This window comes from Nyctereutes procyonoides, unplaced genomic scaffold (genome assembly GCF_905146905.1).
Source record: "Nyctereutes procyonoides isolate TBG_1078 unplaced genomic scaffold, NYPRO_anot_genome, whole genome shotgun sequence".
In the NCBI taxonomy this organism is placed as follows: Eukaryota; Metazoa; Chordata; class Mammalia; order Carnivora; family Canidae; genus Nyctereutes; species Nyctereutes procyonoides.
In genome coordinates this window covers 1070917-1089051 of record NW_026575030.1, presented here as the reverse complement: position 1 = coordinate 1089051, position 18135 = coordinate 1070917, and the positions used below count along the sequence as shown (strand labels likewise).

The following is an 18135-nucleotide window of genomic DNA, read 5'->3' as shown; positions in this document are numbered from 1 at the left end:
CCTTTTATCTTTTGGTTATTGCAAATAACACTGCTGTGAAAGTGAGTTTACAAAAATCTGCTTAAGTCCTTGCTTTCAACTCTTCAGTATACCCAAAAGTGAAATTACTGGATCACACTGTGATTCCATGTTTATTTTATTTTATTTTATTTTATTTTATTTTATTTTATTTTTTATTTTATTTTATTTTATTTTATTTTATTTATTTTATTTTTTGAGGAATTGCCATACTGTTTTCCACAGCAATAGTAGTATCTTGTATTTGCATTAGCATCACACAAGGGTTCCAAGTTCTCCATGTGCTCACCAACACTTGCTCTTTCTGGTTTTCTGATAATAGCCATCCTAGTGAATGTGAAGGTGGTAACTCGTTTTAATTTGCCTTTCTCTGATGACTAGTAATAGGTTTAGCATCTTTTCATGTAGTTACTGGCAATTGGTATATTTTCTTTGGGGAAATGTCTAACCAGTCTTTCATCTATTTTTTTATTGTTTTTTTTTCTTAAGTTATAGAAGTTTCTTATATATTCTGGATATTACTCTCTTATCAAATACGTGATGTGCAAATATTTTCTTTCATTCCATGGTCTGTCTTTTCACTTTTTTGATGCACAAAAGTTTTTGATTTTAATAAAACCCAGTCTACCTATTTTTTTTCTTGTGCTTTTGGTGTCATTTCCAAGAAACTGTCAAACCCATCATGGAGCTTTTCTCGTTTTCTTCTAAGAATTTTATAAGTTCAGTTCTTATTATTTAGGTCACCAATACATTGTGATTTCATTTTTGTATATGGTAAGAGCTAAGGGTATGATTTCATTCTTTTGCATATGGATATCCAATTTTCCCAATACCATTTGTTGGGTTTTTTTGTTTTTAAATTTTTTTTTTTTTGGAGCAATTCTTTCTAGTGTGATTTTTGTTGCTTAGGGTTAACTCTTCCATTTTTTCTTACAGTATCTTTGTATGGCCTTAATACTTTTCAGTTACATGTACAGAAATAATAGCTTGCCTTCTGAGGTTCCCTGGCTATGTTCCCCTCCCTCATTTTTATCTTCTCTTTGCTTTCTTCCTATCCTGCCAGTTCTACTTTGGTTCTCAAAAGTTTCTCTTCAGTGTGGAGTTCTGGAAAAGAACCTTAGAAGATCAATTTGAAAAGTATGTAGAAGTTAGCTTCAACCCCTTAAGCCCTACTCTAGGCCTCTGGACAAAATTGGACTTGACAAAATTCCTCTCAAATTTAGCTACTGTTCCCCAATTGTCACACCATGATTTCCAGTTGATGTGTGTAGTCTACTTTGGGGCTCTTTTATCAAGTCCAGCAAATGCCCCATTACTTTCCTTTGCTTCTTGTTGCATAGATGCTGATACTGGGTAGGTATTGTGGCTATGTATTTGCCAGTTTTGTCCTTAACCTATTTGTATTTGCCAGGTAGTCTGGTTATAAATATCCATGGGCTTTTCCTTTTGTTTCCTTGTTACTCTGCTTTACTATGGGGATTTGATTACCATCTCTGCCACTATCTTCTCAGAGTCTTCAAATAAGACTTTGAAAGGTAATTCTCGGTCACTTTAAGAGAAGATACACTTATTCCCAAATGGAAGTAGACTGTCATCTAAATGTACAGTTGACCCTTGGGTTTGAACTCCATGGATCCATTTATACACAGATTTTTTTTTCAATAAATACATTGGGAAAATTTTTGGAGATTGCAGCAATGTGGGAAAAAAAAACACCTCAGTGACAAACCACATAGCCTAGAAATACTAAAAATTTGAGAAAAATGAGGTATTGTGAGACTACAGTATATAATGCATACACTTAGTGTGTTGACTATGTTACCAGTAAGACTTCCAGGCAACAGTAGGCTACTAGTAAAGTTTTGGGAGAGTCAAAAGTTACATGTGTATTGTTGGGGGGAGTGGCATTACCAACCCCCACATTGTTGAGGAGACAACTCCCCTTTATAGGTTGAAGTTCTTCTAAGAAGATAAAGATATATATATATTTTTTTTAAGGATAATTAAGTCACTTGAACTTCTTTCTGTTAAAGAGGGAACATGATCCGGGACACCTGGGTGGCTCAGCAGTTGAGCGTCTTTAAGCTCAGGGCGTGATCCCAGGATCCAGTCCCACATTGGACTCCCTGCATGGAGCCTGCTTCTCCCTCTGCCTCCACTTTGTGTGTGTGTGTGTGTGTGTGTGTGTGTGTGTGTGTGTGTGTGTGTGTGATGAATGAATAAATAAAATCTTTAAAAAAAAAAAAAAAGAAACGTGATCCATCTAGAGACACTTTATCAATAGACCTAAAAAGTATATGTGATATTCTTGATTGTTTTTTTGTAAATTCTGAAAAGAACTCTAGAAAGTTCTCCCACAAAACTTCAATGTTATTTTGAAACATGGCACTCTGCCTAATTACAGGGACGTTGTCTGATATAGTGTATTGGGCTGTATGTTATAGAAGGATTTATAAACTCTTTGTGAGGTAGCTTCTTCCTCCCTCCCAAATTAGATGATTGTAAAAGGTTCAAATCAAATCTTTTCTACACACGCACACACACACGCATTTTATGTCAGTCTTGATAGTTCATATATTTCTGTGGTAGCTTTAGATCATTTGTCTCAGAAATAAGAAAGCATTTTATACAGTTAGGTAATGTAGTATATCTAAACCAATTATGATGTTTACATTAGAACCATAGAGCAGATTTTTACATTAACAGATAGGCATTGAGTTTTTGCATTAGCCAAAACATAGATGTCTCTGTGTAAAGACCACATAGTTTATAAATGAACTTTGAAGGCAGAACAGGAATTCTGAAGGTGTTTTTATTTTTATTTTATTTTTTTTAATTTTTATTTATTCATGATAGTCACACAGAATGAGAGAGAGAGGCAGAGACACAGGCAGAGGGAGAAGCAGGCTCCATGCACCGGGAGCCTGACGTGGGATTCGATCCCGGGTCTCCAGGATCGCGCCCTGGGCCAAAGGCAGGCGCCAAACCGCTGCGCCACTCAGGGATCCCCTCTGAAGGTGTTTTTAGTGGTTAAAACTGGGTATTGTAATTTTTTTAAGGGAAAATCAAATTGCTATATAGTCCACAATGGAGGAAATGATCGAAATCTTACCCACTCTACAAGTAGTTTGGGACATAAATTTAAAATTTTATTCTTAACTAAATTACAGCTCTAGATATAAGGCTGTTAAGTATTCCATATATGTTCGGATTTATGAGAAAGCATGTAAAATGAAGTTTCTCTTTAAATTGAGTCTGATATAAAAAAATGAGGACTGTAGAAGTTCACCTACTTGTTGAGCATTAAAATGTTTAAGTATTACAACTTTAATGACTTTGTTATATGATACTCTGTGTTTACGTGACAAGTTATTCCACAAACATTGATGCATGTTATGTGACAGTGTGCAAAGAAGGTATGAATTTTTTATAAATAAATAACAGTATTTTTCCTAAGGAACTTACATTCTTGTAAAAGAGGAAAAAAATTGTCTTTCTACTGTGGGAGTGACTAGGAACAGTAATCAATTTGGCACCACAAAATAGCCTATGAATATTTAATATATCTGTCTATTTCATATCACTTTCATAATGTTTTTTCTTCAGAATGCGAATTGTGGGTTTAAACCTCTACTAATCATACAGCCACCAACTAGACATGGTTAATTTCATTTCTTTACTGTTAACATAGTTCCTGGGAAATTTTTAATTACATTTGTGGCTCACATTACATTTCTATTTGACGGTGTTGATTTGGGCTATAAACTCAAAAGTAAAACCAGTTAACTAATGAAAAATATAGACATTTTTATCTGTCAACAAGATTACTTTGGGAATTCACACTATAGTAATTTATTCTATGAAGAAATTTGCACATTCAAGCTAATTTTAAATAGAAGGCTCGTTTAGAAGTTGAAACAATAATGATGATGGTTCTTTGCTCAAAAATCTTGAGATCATGAGATTGTTGTAATTTCATGCTTTGGAAAAAAAGTAGCTTTGAGTAAGGAAAGGAAGTTGTGAGGTTTTGGGGGGTACTCTAAATGGTACATTGATTCAGAAAAGATAAGTGAATTTTTATAAGCTCCACACATCCTTAGAATTTTTAGATTGTTTGTATTGCTCTACCTCAGTAATATCTGTTTAGAATGACTAATAGGAGTAGCTGTTTGAATTAACAGTATAGTTCACTTTATGTAGACTTTAACATCTGTTCAGATTATTTTTGTTAAATGTTTTCTGAAATAATTACATAATTTTAATGTCAAAGTTCAATGTTGTGGGTACCTGGGTGGCTCAGAGTGTCTGCCTTCAGCTCAGGTCATGATCCAAGTCTTGGGATCAAGTCCTACAATTGAGCTCCTCTCTCAGTGGAGAGTCTACCTCTCCTTCTGCCCCTCTCTGCTTGTGCTCTCACTCATTCTCTTTCAAATAAATAAAATCTTTTTTTTTTTTAAGTTAAATGTTTAAGAAATGATTTTTAGTATACCTTCTAAACAGACACATGATTTTACTTTTAAATTAACAAATATGCTATAAAGTGATACAGGGTTAACATGAATGTCATTTACCAGTGTTTGGTTGTACTATGATTAACTTTTTGGTTTCCTAGAAATTTCCTTGTTGGAAATAATTTAAAGGGAGATGTCTTCAACTTAAGCTTATTTTTGAAAAAAAGCTTTAGGGACACTTTGGTAGCTCAGTGGTTGAGCGTCTGCCTACGGCTCAGGACGTGATCCTGGAGTTCCAGGATCGAGTCCTGCATTGGGCTCCTGCATAGAGCCTGCTTCTCCTCCCTCTGCCTATGTCTCTGCCTTTCTCTGTGTCTCTCATGAATAAATAAATAAAATCTTTAAAAAATAAAAAAAATTTTAAATTTTTAAAAAGCTTTAGGGACACACCCAGTGGCTCAGTGGTTGAGCATCTGCCTTTGACTCTGGGCGTGATCCTGAGCCCAGGGATCAAGTCCCACATCAGGCTGCCTGTGAGGAACCTGCTTCTTCCTCTGCCTATGTCTTTGCCTCTCTCTCTCTCTGTCTCTCATGAATAAATGGATAAAATCTTCAAAATATATGTATAAATAAAAGCTTTATTGAGATAATTCATGGACCCTAAAATTCACCTATTCAGAATGCACAACTTAATGGGTATATTTATAGAGTTGTACAGCTATCATCACAATCTAAGTTTATAATAATCTCGTCGCCCCAAAAAAGAAACTGTACTAATTAGCAGTTCACTGATTTCTCTCCCCCTTTGAGATATAGACAGCCATTCTCTGTCTCTCAATAGATTTGCTTTTTTATACATTGCATGTAAATGCAATTATGTAATGTGGTCTTTCGTTTATCATAATGTTTGCAAGATCCATCCATGGTGTAGCATGCATCAATGCTTCATTCCTTTTTCCTGCTTAAACAACATTCCATCCATCATGTGGCTATACCTCATCTTATTTATCAATTGATAAACATTTGGGGTATTTCCCACTTTTTGGCTATTGTGAATAATGCTGCTGTGAACATTCCTGCACAAGTTTTTGTGTGGACTTAGATTTTTGTTTCTCTTGGGTATATACCTAGGAGTGGAATAGCTGGGTTGTATAGTAACTCTAGACCTCAGTAATCTTGGAAAGCTTTGTTTGTTTTGAGATTTTATTTATTTTATTCATGAGAGACACAGGCGGAGGGAGAAGCAGGCTCCCTGCAGGGACCCCGATGCAGAACTCGATCCCGGATCCCAGGATCACCACCTGAACCAAAGGCAGATGCTCAACTGCTAAACCACCCAGGCATCCCTCTTGGAAAGCTTTTTAAAAAACATTTTAAGGAGTTAACCACAGTTTTCCAAAATAGCTGTACCATTTTACCCTCCCAACAAGCAGTGTTTTAAGGGTTCTGCTTTCTCCACATATTTGCCGTTTGTTAATTTTTGTATGTCTTTTTAAAATTATTATTGTAAAAAAAAATTATTGTAACCATTTTATGGGCATCCTTAGGAGTATAAAGTATTGTCTTATTGTGGCTTTGATTTGTACTTCCATAATGACTAGTGTTATTAAGCATCTTTTCATGTGTTTATTGGCCATTTGTAGTAACTTTGGAGAAATGTTTATCTCTGTCCCTTTGAAAAAAAAAAATAGGCTACATGCCAGGCAGAACTTGAACTCATGACCCTGAGATCAGGTTGGATGCTTAACTGACTGAGCCACCCTAGAGCCCCTCTACCTTTCTCATTTTTTATTTTTATTTTTTTTTAGAGATTTTATTTATTCATCAGAGACACAGAAAGAAGCAGAAACACAAGCAAAGGGAGAAGCAGGCTCCATGCAGGGAGCCAGATGTGGGACTTGATCCCAGAACTCCAGGATCATGCCCTGAGCCAAAGGCAGATGCTCAACCACTGAGCCACCCAGGGGTCCCCTTTCTCATTTTTTAAATTACATTGTCTCTCTATTAAATTGTTGAGAGTTTTTCATATATTCTGGATACCAGTCAGTCCCTTATCAGATATAGGATTTGCAAATATTTTTTCCCCTTCTATGGGTTATCTTTTTCATTTTGCTAATGGTTGCATCTATAAAACATGAGTTTCATTTTTTAGGATTTTTCTTCTGTCCTTTGTACTTTGATGTCCTGTCAAAGAATACATTGCTTGATCATGAAGATTTGTTTTCTTCTAAGAGTTTTATAGTTTTAGGTATATGAGGCATTTTTTTTAATAATAAATTTATTTTCTATTGGTGCTCAATTTACCAACATACAGAATAACACCCAGTGCTCATCCCGTCAAGTGCCCCCCTCAGTGCCCGTCACCCATTCACCCCCACCCTCTCCCTCCTTCCCTTCCACCACCCCTAGTTCGTTTCCCAGAGTTAGGAGTCTTTATGTTCTGTCTCCCTTTCTGATATTTCCCACACATTTCTTCTCCCTTCCCTTATATTCCCTTTCACTATTATTTATATTCCCCAAATGAATGAGAGCATATAATGTTTGTCCTTCTCCGATTGACTGACTTCACTCAGCATAATACTCTCCAGTTCCATCCACGTTGAAGCAAATGATGGGTATTTGTCGTTTCTAATGGCTGAGTAATATTCCATTGTATACATAAACCACAGCTTCTTTATCCACTCATCTTTCGATGGACACCGAGGCTCCTTCCACAGTTTGGCTATTGTGGACATTGCTGCTAGAAACATCGGGGTGCAGGTGTCCCGGCGTTTCATTGCATCTGTATCTTTGGGGTAAATCCCCAACAGTGCAATTGCTGGGTCATAGGGCAGGTCTATTTTTAACTCTTTGAGGAACCTCCACACAGTTTTCCAGAGTGGCTGTACCAGTTCACATTCCCACCAACAGTGCAAGAGGGTTCCCTTTTCTCCGCATCCTCTCCAACATTTGTTGTTTCCTGCCTTGTTAATTTTCCCCATTCTCACTGGTGTGAGGTGGTATCTCATTGTGGTTTTGATTTGTATTTCCCTGATGGCAAGTGATGCAGAGCATTTTCTTATGTGCGTGTTTGCCATGTCTATGTCTTCCTCTGTGAGATTTCTCTTCATGTCTTTTGCCCATTTCATGATTGTATTGTTTGTTTCTTTGCTGTTGAGTTTAATAAGTTCTTTATAGATCTTGGAAACTATCCCTTTATCTGATAGGTCATTTGCAAATATCTTCTCCCATTCTGTAGGTTGTCTTTTAGTTTTGTGGACTGTATCCTTTGCTGTGCAAAAGCTTCTTGATGAAGTCCCAACAGTTCATTTTTGCTTTTGTTTCTTTTGCCTTCGTGGATGTATCTTGCAAGAAGTTACTGTGGCCGAGTTCAAAAAGGGTGTTGCCTGTGTTCTCCTCTAGGATTTTGATGGAATCTTGTCACACATTTAGATCTTTCATCCATTTTGAGTTTATCCTCGTGTATGGTGAAAGAGAGTGGTCTAGTTTCATTCTTCTGCATGTGGATGTCCAGTTTTCCCAGCACCACTTATTGAAGAGGCTGTCTTTCTTCCAATGGATAGTCTTTCCTCCTTTATCGAATATTAGTTGACCATAAAGTTCAGGGTTCACTTCTGGGTTCTCTATTCTGTTCCATTGATCTGTGTGTCTATTTTTGTGCCGGTACCACAGTGTCTTGATGACCATAGCTTTGTAGTACAACCTGAAATCTGGCATTGTGATGCCCCCAGATATGGTTTTCTTTTTTAAAATTCCCCTGGCTATTTGGGGTCTTTTCTGATTCCACACAAATCTTAAAATAATTTGTTCTAACTCTCTGAAGAAAGTCCATGGTATTTTGATAGGGATTGCATTAAACGTGTAAATTGCCCTGGGTAACATTGACATTTTCACAATATTCTGCCAATCCATGAGCATGGAATATTTTTCCATCTCTTTGTGTCTTCCTCAATTTCTTTCAGAAGTGTTCTATAGTTTTTAGGGTATGGATCCTTTACCTCTTTGGTTAGGTTTATTCCTAGGTATCTTATGCTTTTGGGTGCAATTGTAAATGGGATTGACTCCTTAATTTCTCTTTCTCCAGTCTCCGTGTATAGAAATGCCACTGATTTCTGGGCATTGATTTTGTATCCTGCCACGCTACCAAATTGCTGTATGAGTTCTAGCAATCTTGGGGTGGAGGCTTTTGGGTTTTCTATGTAGAGTATCATGTCATCAGCGAAGAGGGAGAGTTTGACTTCTTCTTTGCCAATTTGAATGCTTTTAATGTCTTTTTGTTGTCTGATTGCTGAGGCTAGGACTTCCAATACTATGTTGAATAGCAGTGGTGAGAGTGGACATCCCTGTCTTGTTCCTGATCTTAGGGGAAAGGCTCCCAGTGCTTCCCCATTGAGAATGATATTTGCTGTGGGCTTTTCGTAGATGGCTTTTAAGATGTCGAGGAATGTTCCCTCTATCCCTACACTCTGAAGAGTTTTGATCAGGAATGGATGCTGTATTTTGTCAAATGCTTTCTCTGCATCTAATGAGAGGATCATATGGTTCTTGGTTTTTCTCTTGCTGATTTGATGAATCACACTGATTGTTTTAGGAGTGTTGAACCAGCCTTGTGTCCCGGGGATAAATCCTACTGGGTCATGGTGAATAATTTTCTTAATGTGTTGTTGGATCCTATTGGCTAGTATCTTGTTGAGAATTTTTGCATCCGTGTTCATCAGGGATATTGGTCTGTAATTCTCCTTTTTGGTAGAGTCTTTGTCTGGTTTTGGAATTAAGGTGATGCTAGCCTCATAGAACGAATTTGGAAGTACTCCATCTCTTTCTATCTTTCCAAACAGCTTTAGTAGAATATGTATGGTTTCTTCTTTAAACGTTTGATAGAATTCCCCTGGGAAGCCATCCGGCCCTGGACTTTTGTGTCTTGGGAGGTTTTTGATGACTGCTTCAATTTCCTCCCTGGTTATTGTCTATGAGCCATTTTTAATTAGTTTTTGTTTATGGTGTAAAGGGGACTGACTTCATTTTTTTTTTTTTTTGCATGCGGATATACAGTTGTCTCAATACCATTTATTGAAAAGATTATTTTTTTCTCCATCAAATTAAATGTTTCTTTCTGGAATCTCTATTCTATGATCTTTATGTCTTTCCTTATACTGTTACCACACGATCTTAATTACTATAACTTTGTAGTAAGTTTTGAAATCAGGAAGTATGAGTCTTCTGACTCTGTTTTTCTTTTTTAAGATTGTTTTTGCTATTCTGGGTCCCTTGCATTTCCATAGGAATTTTAGGATCAGCTGGTCAGTTTCTACAGAAAAAAAGTTTAGATTTTGCTGAGATTGTGCAAATCTGAGATCAGTTTAGGCAATACTGTCCATGATATGAAATCTTCTGTAAAATTAGTTATTTGTTAAGCCATCTGAAGGAAAGTGAACTTTTAAAGATTTATTTGGAATATTTGAATACATATTCTATGCAACTTGTTTCACAATAATCTGTGACTCTTGTTGGCCTGTGGGGAGCTTACAAGGGAGAGTAGAGGCTTAAGTACAAAATGCTACATGTACTTTTTAAGTTGAATTTTTTTCATTTTTGTAACAGATTCATAATGGTAACATAGGCTCCCTAAATAAATTTTTAAATGTCAGGTTACATTAAGCATTTAAATACTTTTAAAAAATCATGTAATTACTCTATGGAAGTCAGGCCTTATTCTTTTAATTATCACTGCTTTTCAGCAGTACTGAATACTAGTATTTTTCTGTCTGTATTACACCAGCTCTCTTTTAGATGTAATTAGAAATCCCAAATAATATCTAACCTGAAGACTTTTTTATTTCTCAGTATAAATTTAGTATTGACAACATTACACTCATGCATAATTATATGCGTAGGAAAACAACAAATACCAGACTGAGGAAGTGACATTTTCTGTAATACTGGAATGTCAGTCTTTTCAGTGCATCAAAATTAAGGATATAAACCGCTTAGCCTTGTACTGGAATTTAATTGGTCAAGCTTAGTGATCTTTGTTACGAACAAATGAACATTTTGACTTACTCTATTTTCTTCTTTTTTGAAGGGCTGTTACCCCCTTATTATGTCTGTTTATACTTACTTTTTCCTATTCTAAGACCTTTGTGAGCATCTTCTAAAGTAATGCCATTACCATTTTTCTTTAACTATAGCCTTAGGCATGTGATTTCCCAGTTGTGAGCTGTGATAACTAGAACTAATTGTATATTGATTAGTGAAGCCTTTTGAAGGCACAGGAAAATAGTTATCCTAGTCCTAAGGGTGGGGGAATTTGGGGGCAGTTAAGGAACAGGGCAGAAGTGGCTTCATTGGCCTGTAGGGCCTAAAGATGAAAGAAACATAAGAACAGATTAGAATAAGCCTATTGATGACATATTAGCAAATAGAAGGTGGACATGGAAGTCTTTGCTTCTTTTAGGACTCTTCTGAATTAGGAAATTTAAACTTGAGTGATAAAGCAGCTGTGGCTAGTTCTTAAATACAGATGTACACAAAAGCTGTTTGCACAAAATTAATTACTGAAAGAATAAAGACCAGAATGATTCATTTGAAGCTGACTGGTACAGCCACCATCAGTGATTTAGAAATTACCCAGGCATTTGTTAATTCAAACTGACCTTGCTTCCAAATACCAAGGTTGAAACCATCAGCGGAGAGTGAAGAATGTCAGCAGTGAGGGCATCAAGAGCAGAAAGGGGACAGTGGCCAGGAATGGGCAGGAGGAGAAAAGATGGAGAAGCAGATTCAAGAGGTAGGAATGGAAACAAAGGAGGAGAAAAAGAGAAGGGAGTGAAAACAACTGGAGGGAGAAGGGACAAAAGGAATATTGATGCGTAATCATTGTAGTCATGTGTGTCACCAGTTTAGTGTATCTGAATCAGTTTAGGATTACATGGAATCTTTAAAGAATTGCGTTTAACTGTGAAAGAAAGATGATGAGCGAGAAAGAAGGGAATTTTTAAAAGCATGTTAAATCACTTTTTAATTTTAAGATCAGCATTAGCAATACACAGTTGTTTAACTTTACAACATAGTAATGATAATACTTGAGTCCTATTACTCTGGGGCACTATTCTAAGTGCTTTACATATATTGATTCATTTAATCTTCATCATAATTTTACAAGCAGATACTATTTCTCCCATTTTACAGATGCGGAAACTGAGCCACAAAGAGAATAAGTAATTTGCCTAGGCTAGTCAGATAACAGAGCCAGGATTCCACTGAGGCAGCCTGACTACTGTGCTACAGCTGGCTTCATCACCTCTACCTCCCCCTCTCCATGATTTGTATGGTATATTTCTGTAGAAATTTGTCTTGTTTTGAGAATGTAATATCCCTTTGAAATAGTTGTACATCTGCTAGGCTGACAAATTCTGGACACTATTTAAAAGTCAGTTTTATTTCCTTTAGTTATAGTAATTTGAGAAAGTTTATTAAATTAGATAACCGAACGCAAGATGGATAGTGCATGGTTCCTCTCCCCAGTGAACTAAATCTCAGTTTGTAGTTGTTTGCTCATTTGGACCAAGTATCTATTCCAGTATTGGTGTGAATTCTTTGACTAAACCAAGTTTACATTCACTAATTTTTGTTGCCTTCAAAAGCATACTTACCTTTAAAAGCCACAGACCAACTAATAATATAGCCATTACTTAAAACTTTTGGAATTCTTTTCCTTTCAATAAGTCCTACAACAAAATCAGCTTTCTATACAAAAAAAAGCAGTACCTAGCTTGATTATTTTCCTTAGTCATCCTTAAAGTTAAAGCCTCACATGGATATTCGCAAAGTATTTATCTAAAAAGGTGTTTTGTTTTGTTTTGTTTTTACAGCACTGATGGAGTAAAATGTTTGCAGGCTGTAGAGGAGGAAATGTGAATGGAGTTAGTGGATTTCACCAGGAACTTTGGAAGAGTGTTGGGTATTAGTGTTGCACTGGAGGAGGATGAGAATTGAGCCCTATTTAGAGGGAACAGAAAGACTTCTGTGAGGAGTGTGGGTAAATAAACCAGGAATCTACCCTGAAGATCATTGCTTAGCTATCTGAACATTTAATTTTTTTAATTATTCATAGAATTTTAGAACCATTCACTAGTACACATACTTTGTTTCCATTGAGACTACTTGTAAGGAGAAAAGCTGTGTGGTTTGAAAGTATTTCTTGATATTATTGAGGCTTACAAAAAGTCTGAAGAGAATGAAGCAGTGACTGGGAATCCTAAGAGATTTTACCAAGAAGAACTCATTGGAGACTATTAGAGGTATCTTTTAGACGAGTAAGAGAAATCCTGGATCATCTGGCAGTTAGGAGGGAAGTTTAAGTATTGAGTTCAGTCTAATTTGGCATTTGACTTGAGCCTGTATTGCTTCACTCTAGTAAATAGTTCCAGCATTTGATGGCTGGCTCAGCTATTCCCCTCTTAAACATGAATTAGATGAAAAGTGAGAGATTGTGGGAAACTGAGAGTATCTTCATTGTTTCTTGCATTTCTTACCTTGGTTTTGGCTCTTAGATTTTTACTGTGGGATTTGGAATACTTTGAATTTAATATCGGTGCCTTTATATTTACATGTGGATTATCCACATAGCATTCATTTGGCAAATATATTGAACAGCAGCTGCACGATGGGAGACAATGGGAACGTGAATGAGTAATTCAGTCTCTATATTTAAGCTGCTCCTAGACTGGTAGGGCAGACAAAATTAATAAGCCAGAAGTTAGAATACAGTGAAAGTACAATAATAGAAATATGCAGCTTCCTATTGAATAAGGAATGGTGCTTCAGTCTGACTCAGGAATTTTCCTTAGAATGAGGTAAGCCTTTAAATAGAAAAGGAATTAATCAAACGAAGTAGGTAGGTAGCAGTATTGGAAATCTTTAATATGTGGAAGAAATAACTGAACACTCTCTTGTACTCTCTCTCTTTCAGAAAAACCCACGCATGACTGCTATTTAGCTGGTATTTCAAGAATATTAACTAATTTTGATGTTGCATAACTAAATCCGTTGTAAAGAATAATATTAGTTTATTCTAAGTCTTTGAAAACTAAGAAGTTGCTTTTTTGAGCATTCTCGATTTTTACATCTTTTCCTTGTTGTAATTTTAGTTTTAAAAGATGGAAATAAGTTGAAAGTTCAAGTTGAAATTAGTCCTACTAGTCCAACCAGTAATGTTGTTCGGAGCCAGACTCACTTAATTTTAGGTCTGTTTTAAACATGTATACATCAGGAAGAGAATTTCTTGAAGTCGTTTTTACTCCATTTACTCATCAGCAAATGCAGTTGGACTAGGAAGGTCCCTTTCAGATCCAAAAATCCAGTGGTTAAATTTCATGGCTCGGCATTATATGTAAATTATTTTAAAAGAGAAGAGAGTCCACTTTTTTGTATCAGAAAATTTCTCTTCATGTTAACTACCCAAATCATGTAGCATGATTTATATCTCTTTCTCTCCTCCCCTCCCTCTTTTGGCATTGTTTCTATATAGTGATTGATAATGCCCCATACAGTGAGACTCAGACGTTCATCTCTTAGAAAATAATGAATCTGACTCTTGAGATTTAGAAATCATCTTCCCATGAGAAATTTCTTCTGTGTAATCTTAGGTTATTTGAATTTAGAATAAGCATATTTTCTGAGTCCGCAATTAATTTGGTTTATTAAACTAACTTTTTGGGTAAATATTGGTCAAAATTGATTTCTCTTAGTATCTTTGTAGAGTTATGTTCTTCAATCCCAAGAACATAAAACTTACTAAAGCTAAAAAAAATTGCTTACTTCTTGATCTCCTGTTGGCAATGTTTCTACTCTATTGATTTATCTTACATGTTATATCCTGGTTTAAAAAGGCCACTTTTAATACTGCTGTAGTGAAGTAATAGAGACACTAGGTAGCAATTTCACATTCCAAATCTTCCAAATCTTTGCCTTATAGATCCTTTTTCTGTCCCAAAGGCAATATTGTATAGCTCTTAGCCACACAATGAATTATTGATTCATTTAAAAGAACCCTAGAAAGTAGTGGCTATAACTAAAACGAAGGAAAATCTGGGTATATTTATCTACTATTCATATTTTTTAAAACTATGGCTTTATTTTGCTTGAGTTTTTTTTTTTACCTCTTCTACAATAAACATTAATATATGATATAAAGTTTCTTTTAGTTAGCCCAAGTAGAAGTGTTTTTCCTTCTTCCCTTTGGTATTCTGTTTGCAAAACAAGTAAAGCAGGTTTTATAGACTAAGGTAACTAGTTCTATTTAATGAATCACTTTATTAAAACTGTTATATATCAATTTTGTTATAGCCTAACTCACAATTTATACTTTTAAAACTACATTCCTTCCTTGCACGCCCCTCCCTTAGAAAGTAGAAGGTTTTTCCAAAATTTTTTACTTTTAAATCATCAAATTTTTATCTTTTCTGCAGATAATATCACCTACCGCATTATTTTTGGCTGCAAAAGTGGAAGAACAGGCTCGAAAACTTGAACATGTTATCAAAGTAGCACATGCTTGTCTTCATCCCCTAGAGCCACTGCTGGATACTAAATGTGATGTATGTAAAAATAATTCAATTGGTGTTGCCTTCCAACTGCTGATTATTTCTTTTATCATTTAGGAATATAATAACCAGGGAGTAATCTAACAAAACATTTTGTGTATGTACATGAATTTCAGTGTCATTCTGAATCATGTTAAGGTTATGATTCAAGGGTGGTTTACAAGTGTTTCATGTTTTGCTGATTATCCTCACAGCAAACCTATGGTATATGTAGAGGGTAAGTCATATCACCTCTGTTGTTTGGGTCCATTTGAGACCAGAGATAACCCTCTAAAATTGTCGGCAATGAAAAAAAAAAGGAAAGGAAAGGAAAGAAAAACCTCTGGACTTGTCCCTAGATCAGTAAATAGTAATTCTACAGAGTTGTTCCTTGGTTAATGCATGTATACCAATAGTTATCTCTCTGATACTGACACATAAAGATGCTATTTTACTATGCTTTCACAAGAGGGTTTTTTTTTTTCGTATTTTAATTTTCATTAAGAGTAATGCAAGTTTTGAAGAACTTGTTCATCATCAACATTTTAACAGACCTTGTTTGAAAGTGCCATTTTAAAGTGTTATAACAGAAGGTAGAATTCTAGACTTTTTTTTTTTTTTTAAGATAGATTTATTTGTGTGTGTGTGAGAGAGAGAGAGAGAGAGAGAGAGAGAGAGAGAGGCAGAAACACAGACAGAGAGAGAAGCAAGCTCCATGCCGGGAGCCCAATGCGGTACTCGATCCCAGGACTCCAGGATCGCGCCCTGGGCCAAAGGCAGGCGCTAAACCTCTGAGCCACCCAGGGATCCCTAGACCTTTAAATTCACTTTCCCAGCATTTGTATTATGGATGTGTTCCTTTATCAGAAACTTTTAACTACTGAATGAGTGCTAGATTGTATCAGTTCACTTTCATTTAGTTCAATCTTAAGGTCCAGATTAAGTATATCTGACTTTTTAAAAATATATCTGAGTTTTTATTGACAAGTTTTATCTTACATGTTGGCTTTGAATGAGATACTAATGTAATCATTTGGTGATAAAGACTGATTATTCAGAGATTGTTCTTCTAATTTTTATTAACTTTAAAAATCAGAATTATTTTTGATAAATACTTGATATTCAAATAATAGAAATCTATGTTTTTAAAAAAATCATCTTAGTGACCTTTTCATAAAGAGACAGAAAGGTGCTTTTCACTCTGAGTTTAGCAGCATATCCTTACTTGAATATTTAGATATGATGTATTTATTTTAATCACCTTACTCAGTTGTCATAATTTAAGAAATTTGATAATGGTAGAAATTTTTCATACTCTTTATTCCCAGAGTAATTGCCCTAGGGGAATGATTTGTTGAAGTTGAAAGAGAAGGTCCTCTATTTCCCTGTGGGTGTACGATAAATTCTTTTGGTATTTTACATCCAAAGTGTTTTAATCTAGAGATTTGAGGGTTTGCTTTGATTGTATTTTGTCTTTTCTGAAGACAGAAAGTTTGTAAAAAAGAACTCACTGACTTACTCTGACCATCAAGGAATTACCACATGAAATATCTTAGACTGAGTTGATATGCCTTTTCTCTGCAGGCAGGTTTGAATTTAGTGTTCTTACCTGAAGAGATATGCCTATCTTAAGTGTCTTGAAGCACCAGTGCCCATGTGAAGTTTTATGTTGTAGGCTGGACAGTGTTACTTTAAGTTAAGCTCTACCTCCTTTCATGTTATTGTTGTCTTTTTAGGGGTTTTGTTGTTTTTTGTTTTACCTTGCTTACATATCCTATATTAGAAGTAATTCAGTTTAGATTGGTTGCAGAAAATAGGATTTCTCTGTCACCCTCAATTTATTTCCTTTATGTTTCCAAACTACTCTGGTTCTTTTGTAATCTGTCTCTAATTTTTATGAGATTTAATGGTCCCATAGTCTAGTAGTGTTTATCTTAATTATTTTAATGTTATTATTTTTACCTGACAGGCTTACCTTCAACAGACTCAAGAACTGGTTTTACTTGAAACCATAATGCTACAAACCCTAGGTATGTATTTATGTCAGATACTGTTTTTACGTATGCTCTACAGTACAGTATTCTAAAGATGGAATAAATTTATCATTGAAGAAAGTGTCGTTTTAAAACAAGGTATGGGACCAGAATGGTATTGCCTGGTTATTAGGAAACCTTTTTTTTTTTTAAATTTCATTTGGCATAATTAATTGAATGGTAAACATAGTTTTCATTGTGAAAGATTGCATATGATTATAGAGTGTGCAAATATTCTGACTTATAGTCAGTATTTAATGAAATTATTACACTTTTAATGTGACACAGTTATTTAAATGTTGATCATCCTTTTCTAAAAGTTATATCGTTTGCAAGTTTTGTGCAATTTGATTGCTAAAGATTATTCTAATCTTTCACTTTATCATTGTGGAAATTGAGACCTGAGAAATTTTGTCTTGTGCAAAGTCATAGATTACTTCGGGAAGAACTTAGTGTGTGATGGGAGTAACATGACCTTTATGGAGATCTTGGTTTAAAAATCTGTAGGCCTTTGACTTGCTTTGTAAAATTCAGCAAAGTTGTTTTACCTTTCATACCTCCGTTCTGTATATGTCTGCCTTAACATTGTGAAGTTGAAGATAAGAGTGTATAAATAACATGTACCACATAGTGTATGCATTAGAAGTAACCATTATTCACTATGGTAGTTATTTATTACTCTATTCCTAGTCGTTGAAGAGAGGTGTGATAATCATAGCCTCCCATTATGACATCCTTTTTTTTTTTTTTTTAGAAAAGTAGCTTGCTTGATGTTTTTATAGTATAAAAAGATATAAAAATAGGAGTCTTGTTCTCCGAATCTAATGATTTAGCATGTTACTGCATTTATTATATAAAATTCTATGAATATGAAATTTAGATAGGGAAACAAACCATGAGAGACTCCTAACCCTGGGAAACAAACAAAAGGTTGCAGAAGGGGAGGTGGACTGGGGGTTGGAGTATCTGGGTGATGGGCACTAAGGAGGGCACTTGACGGGATGAGCACTGGGTGTTATACTATATGTTGGCAAATCGAACTCAATGAAA

General features: G+C 35.4%; 1 protein-coding gene across 3 annotated transcripts in view; it reads left to right on the top strand.

The window, feature by feature from the left end:
* CCNT2 (cyclin T2) overlaps positions 1 to 18135 on the top strand; it is a 44121-nt gene that overhangs the window by 8764 nt on the left and 17222 nt on the right. For all 3 annotated transcript variants that reach the window (XR_008663263.1, XM_055316468.1, XM_055316467.1), the window contains exons 3-4: positions 14939 to 15067; positions 17022 to 17082. Coding sequence is in view for 2 of the 3 variants with exons in the window: in XM_055316468.1 (XP_055172443.1) it covers positions 14939 to 15067; positions 17022 to 17082 (190 nt within the window). In the remaining variant the exon portion in view is untranslated. The remainder of the gene's footprint in view (positions 1 to 14938; positions 15068 to 17021; positions 17083 to 18135) is intronic.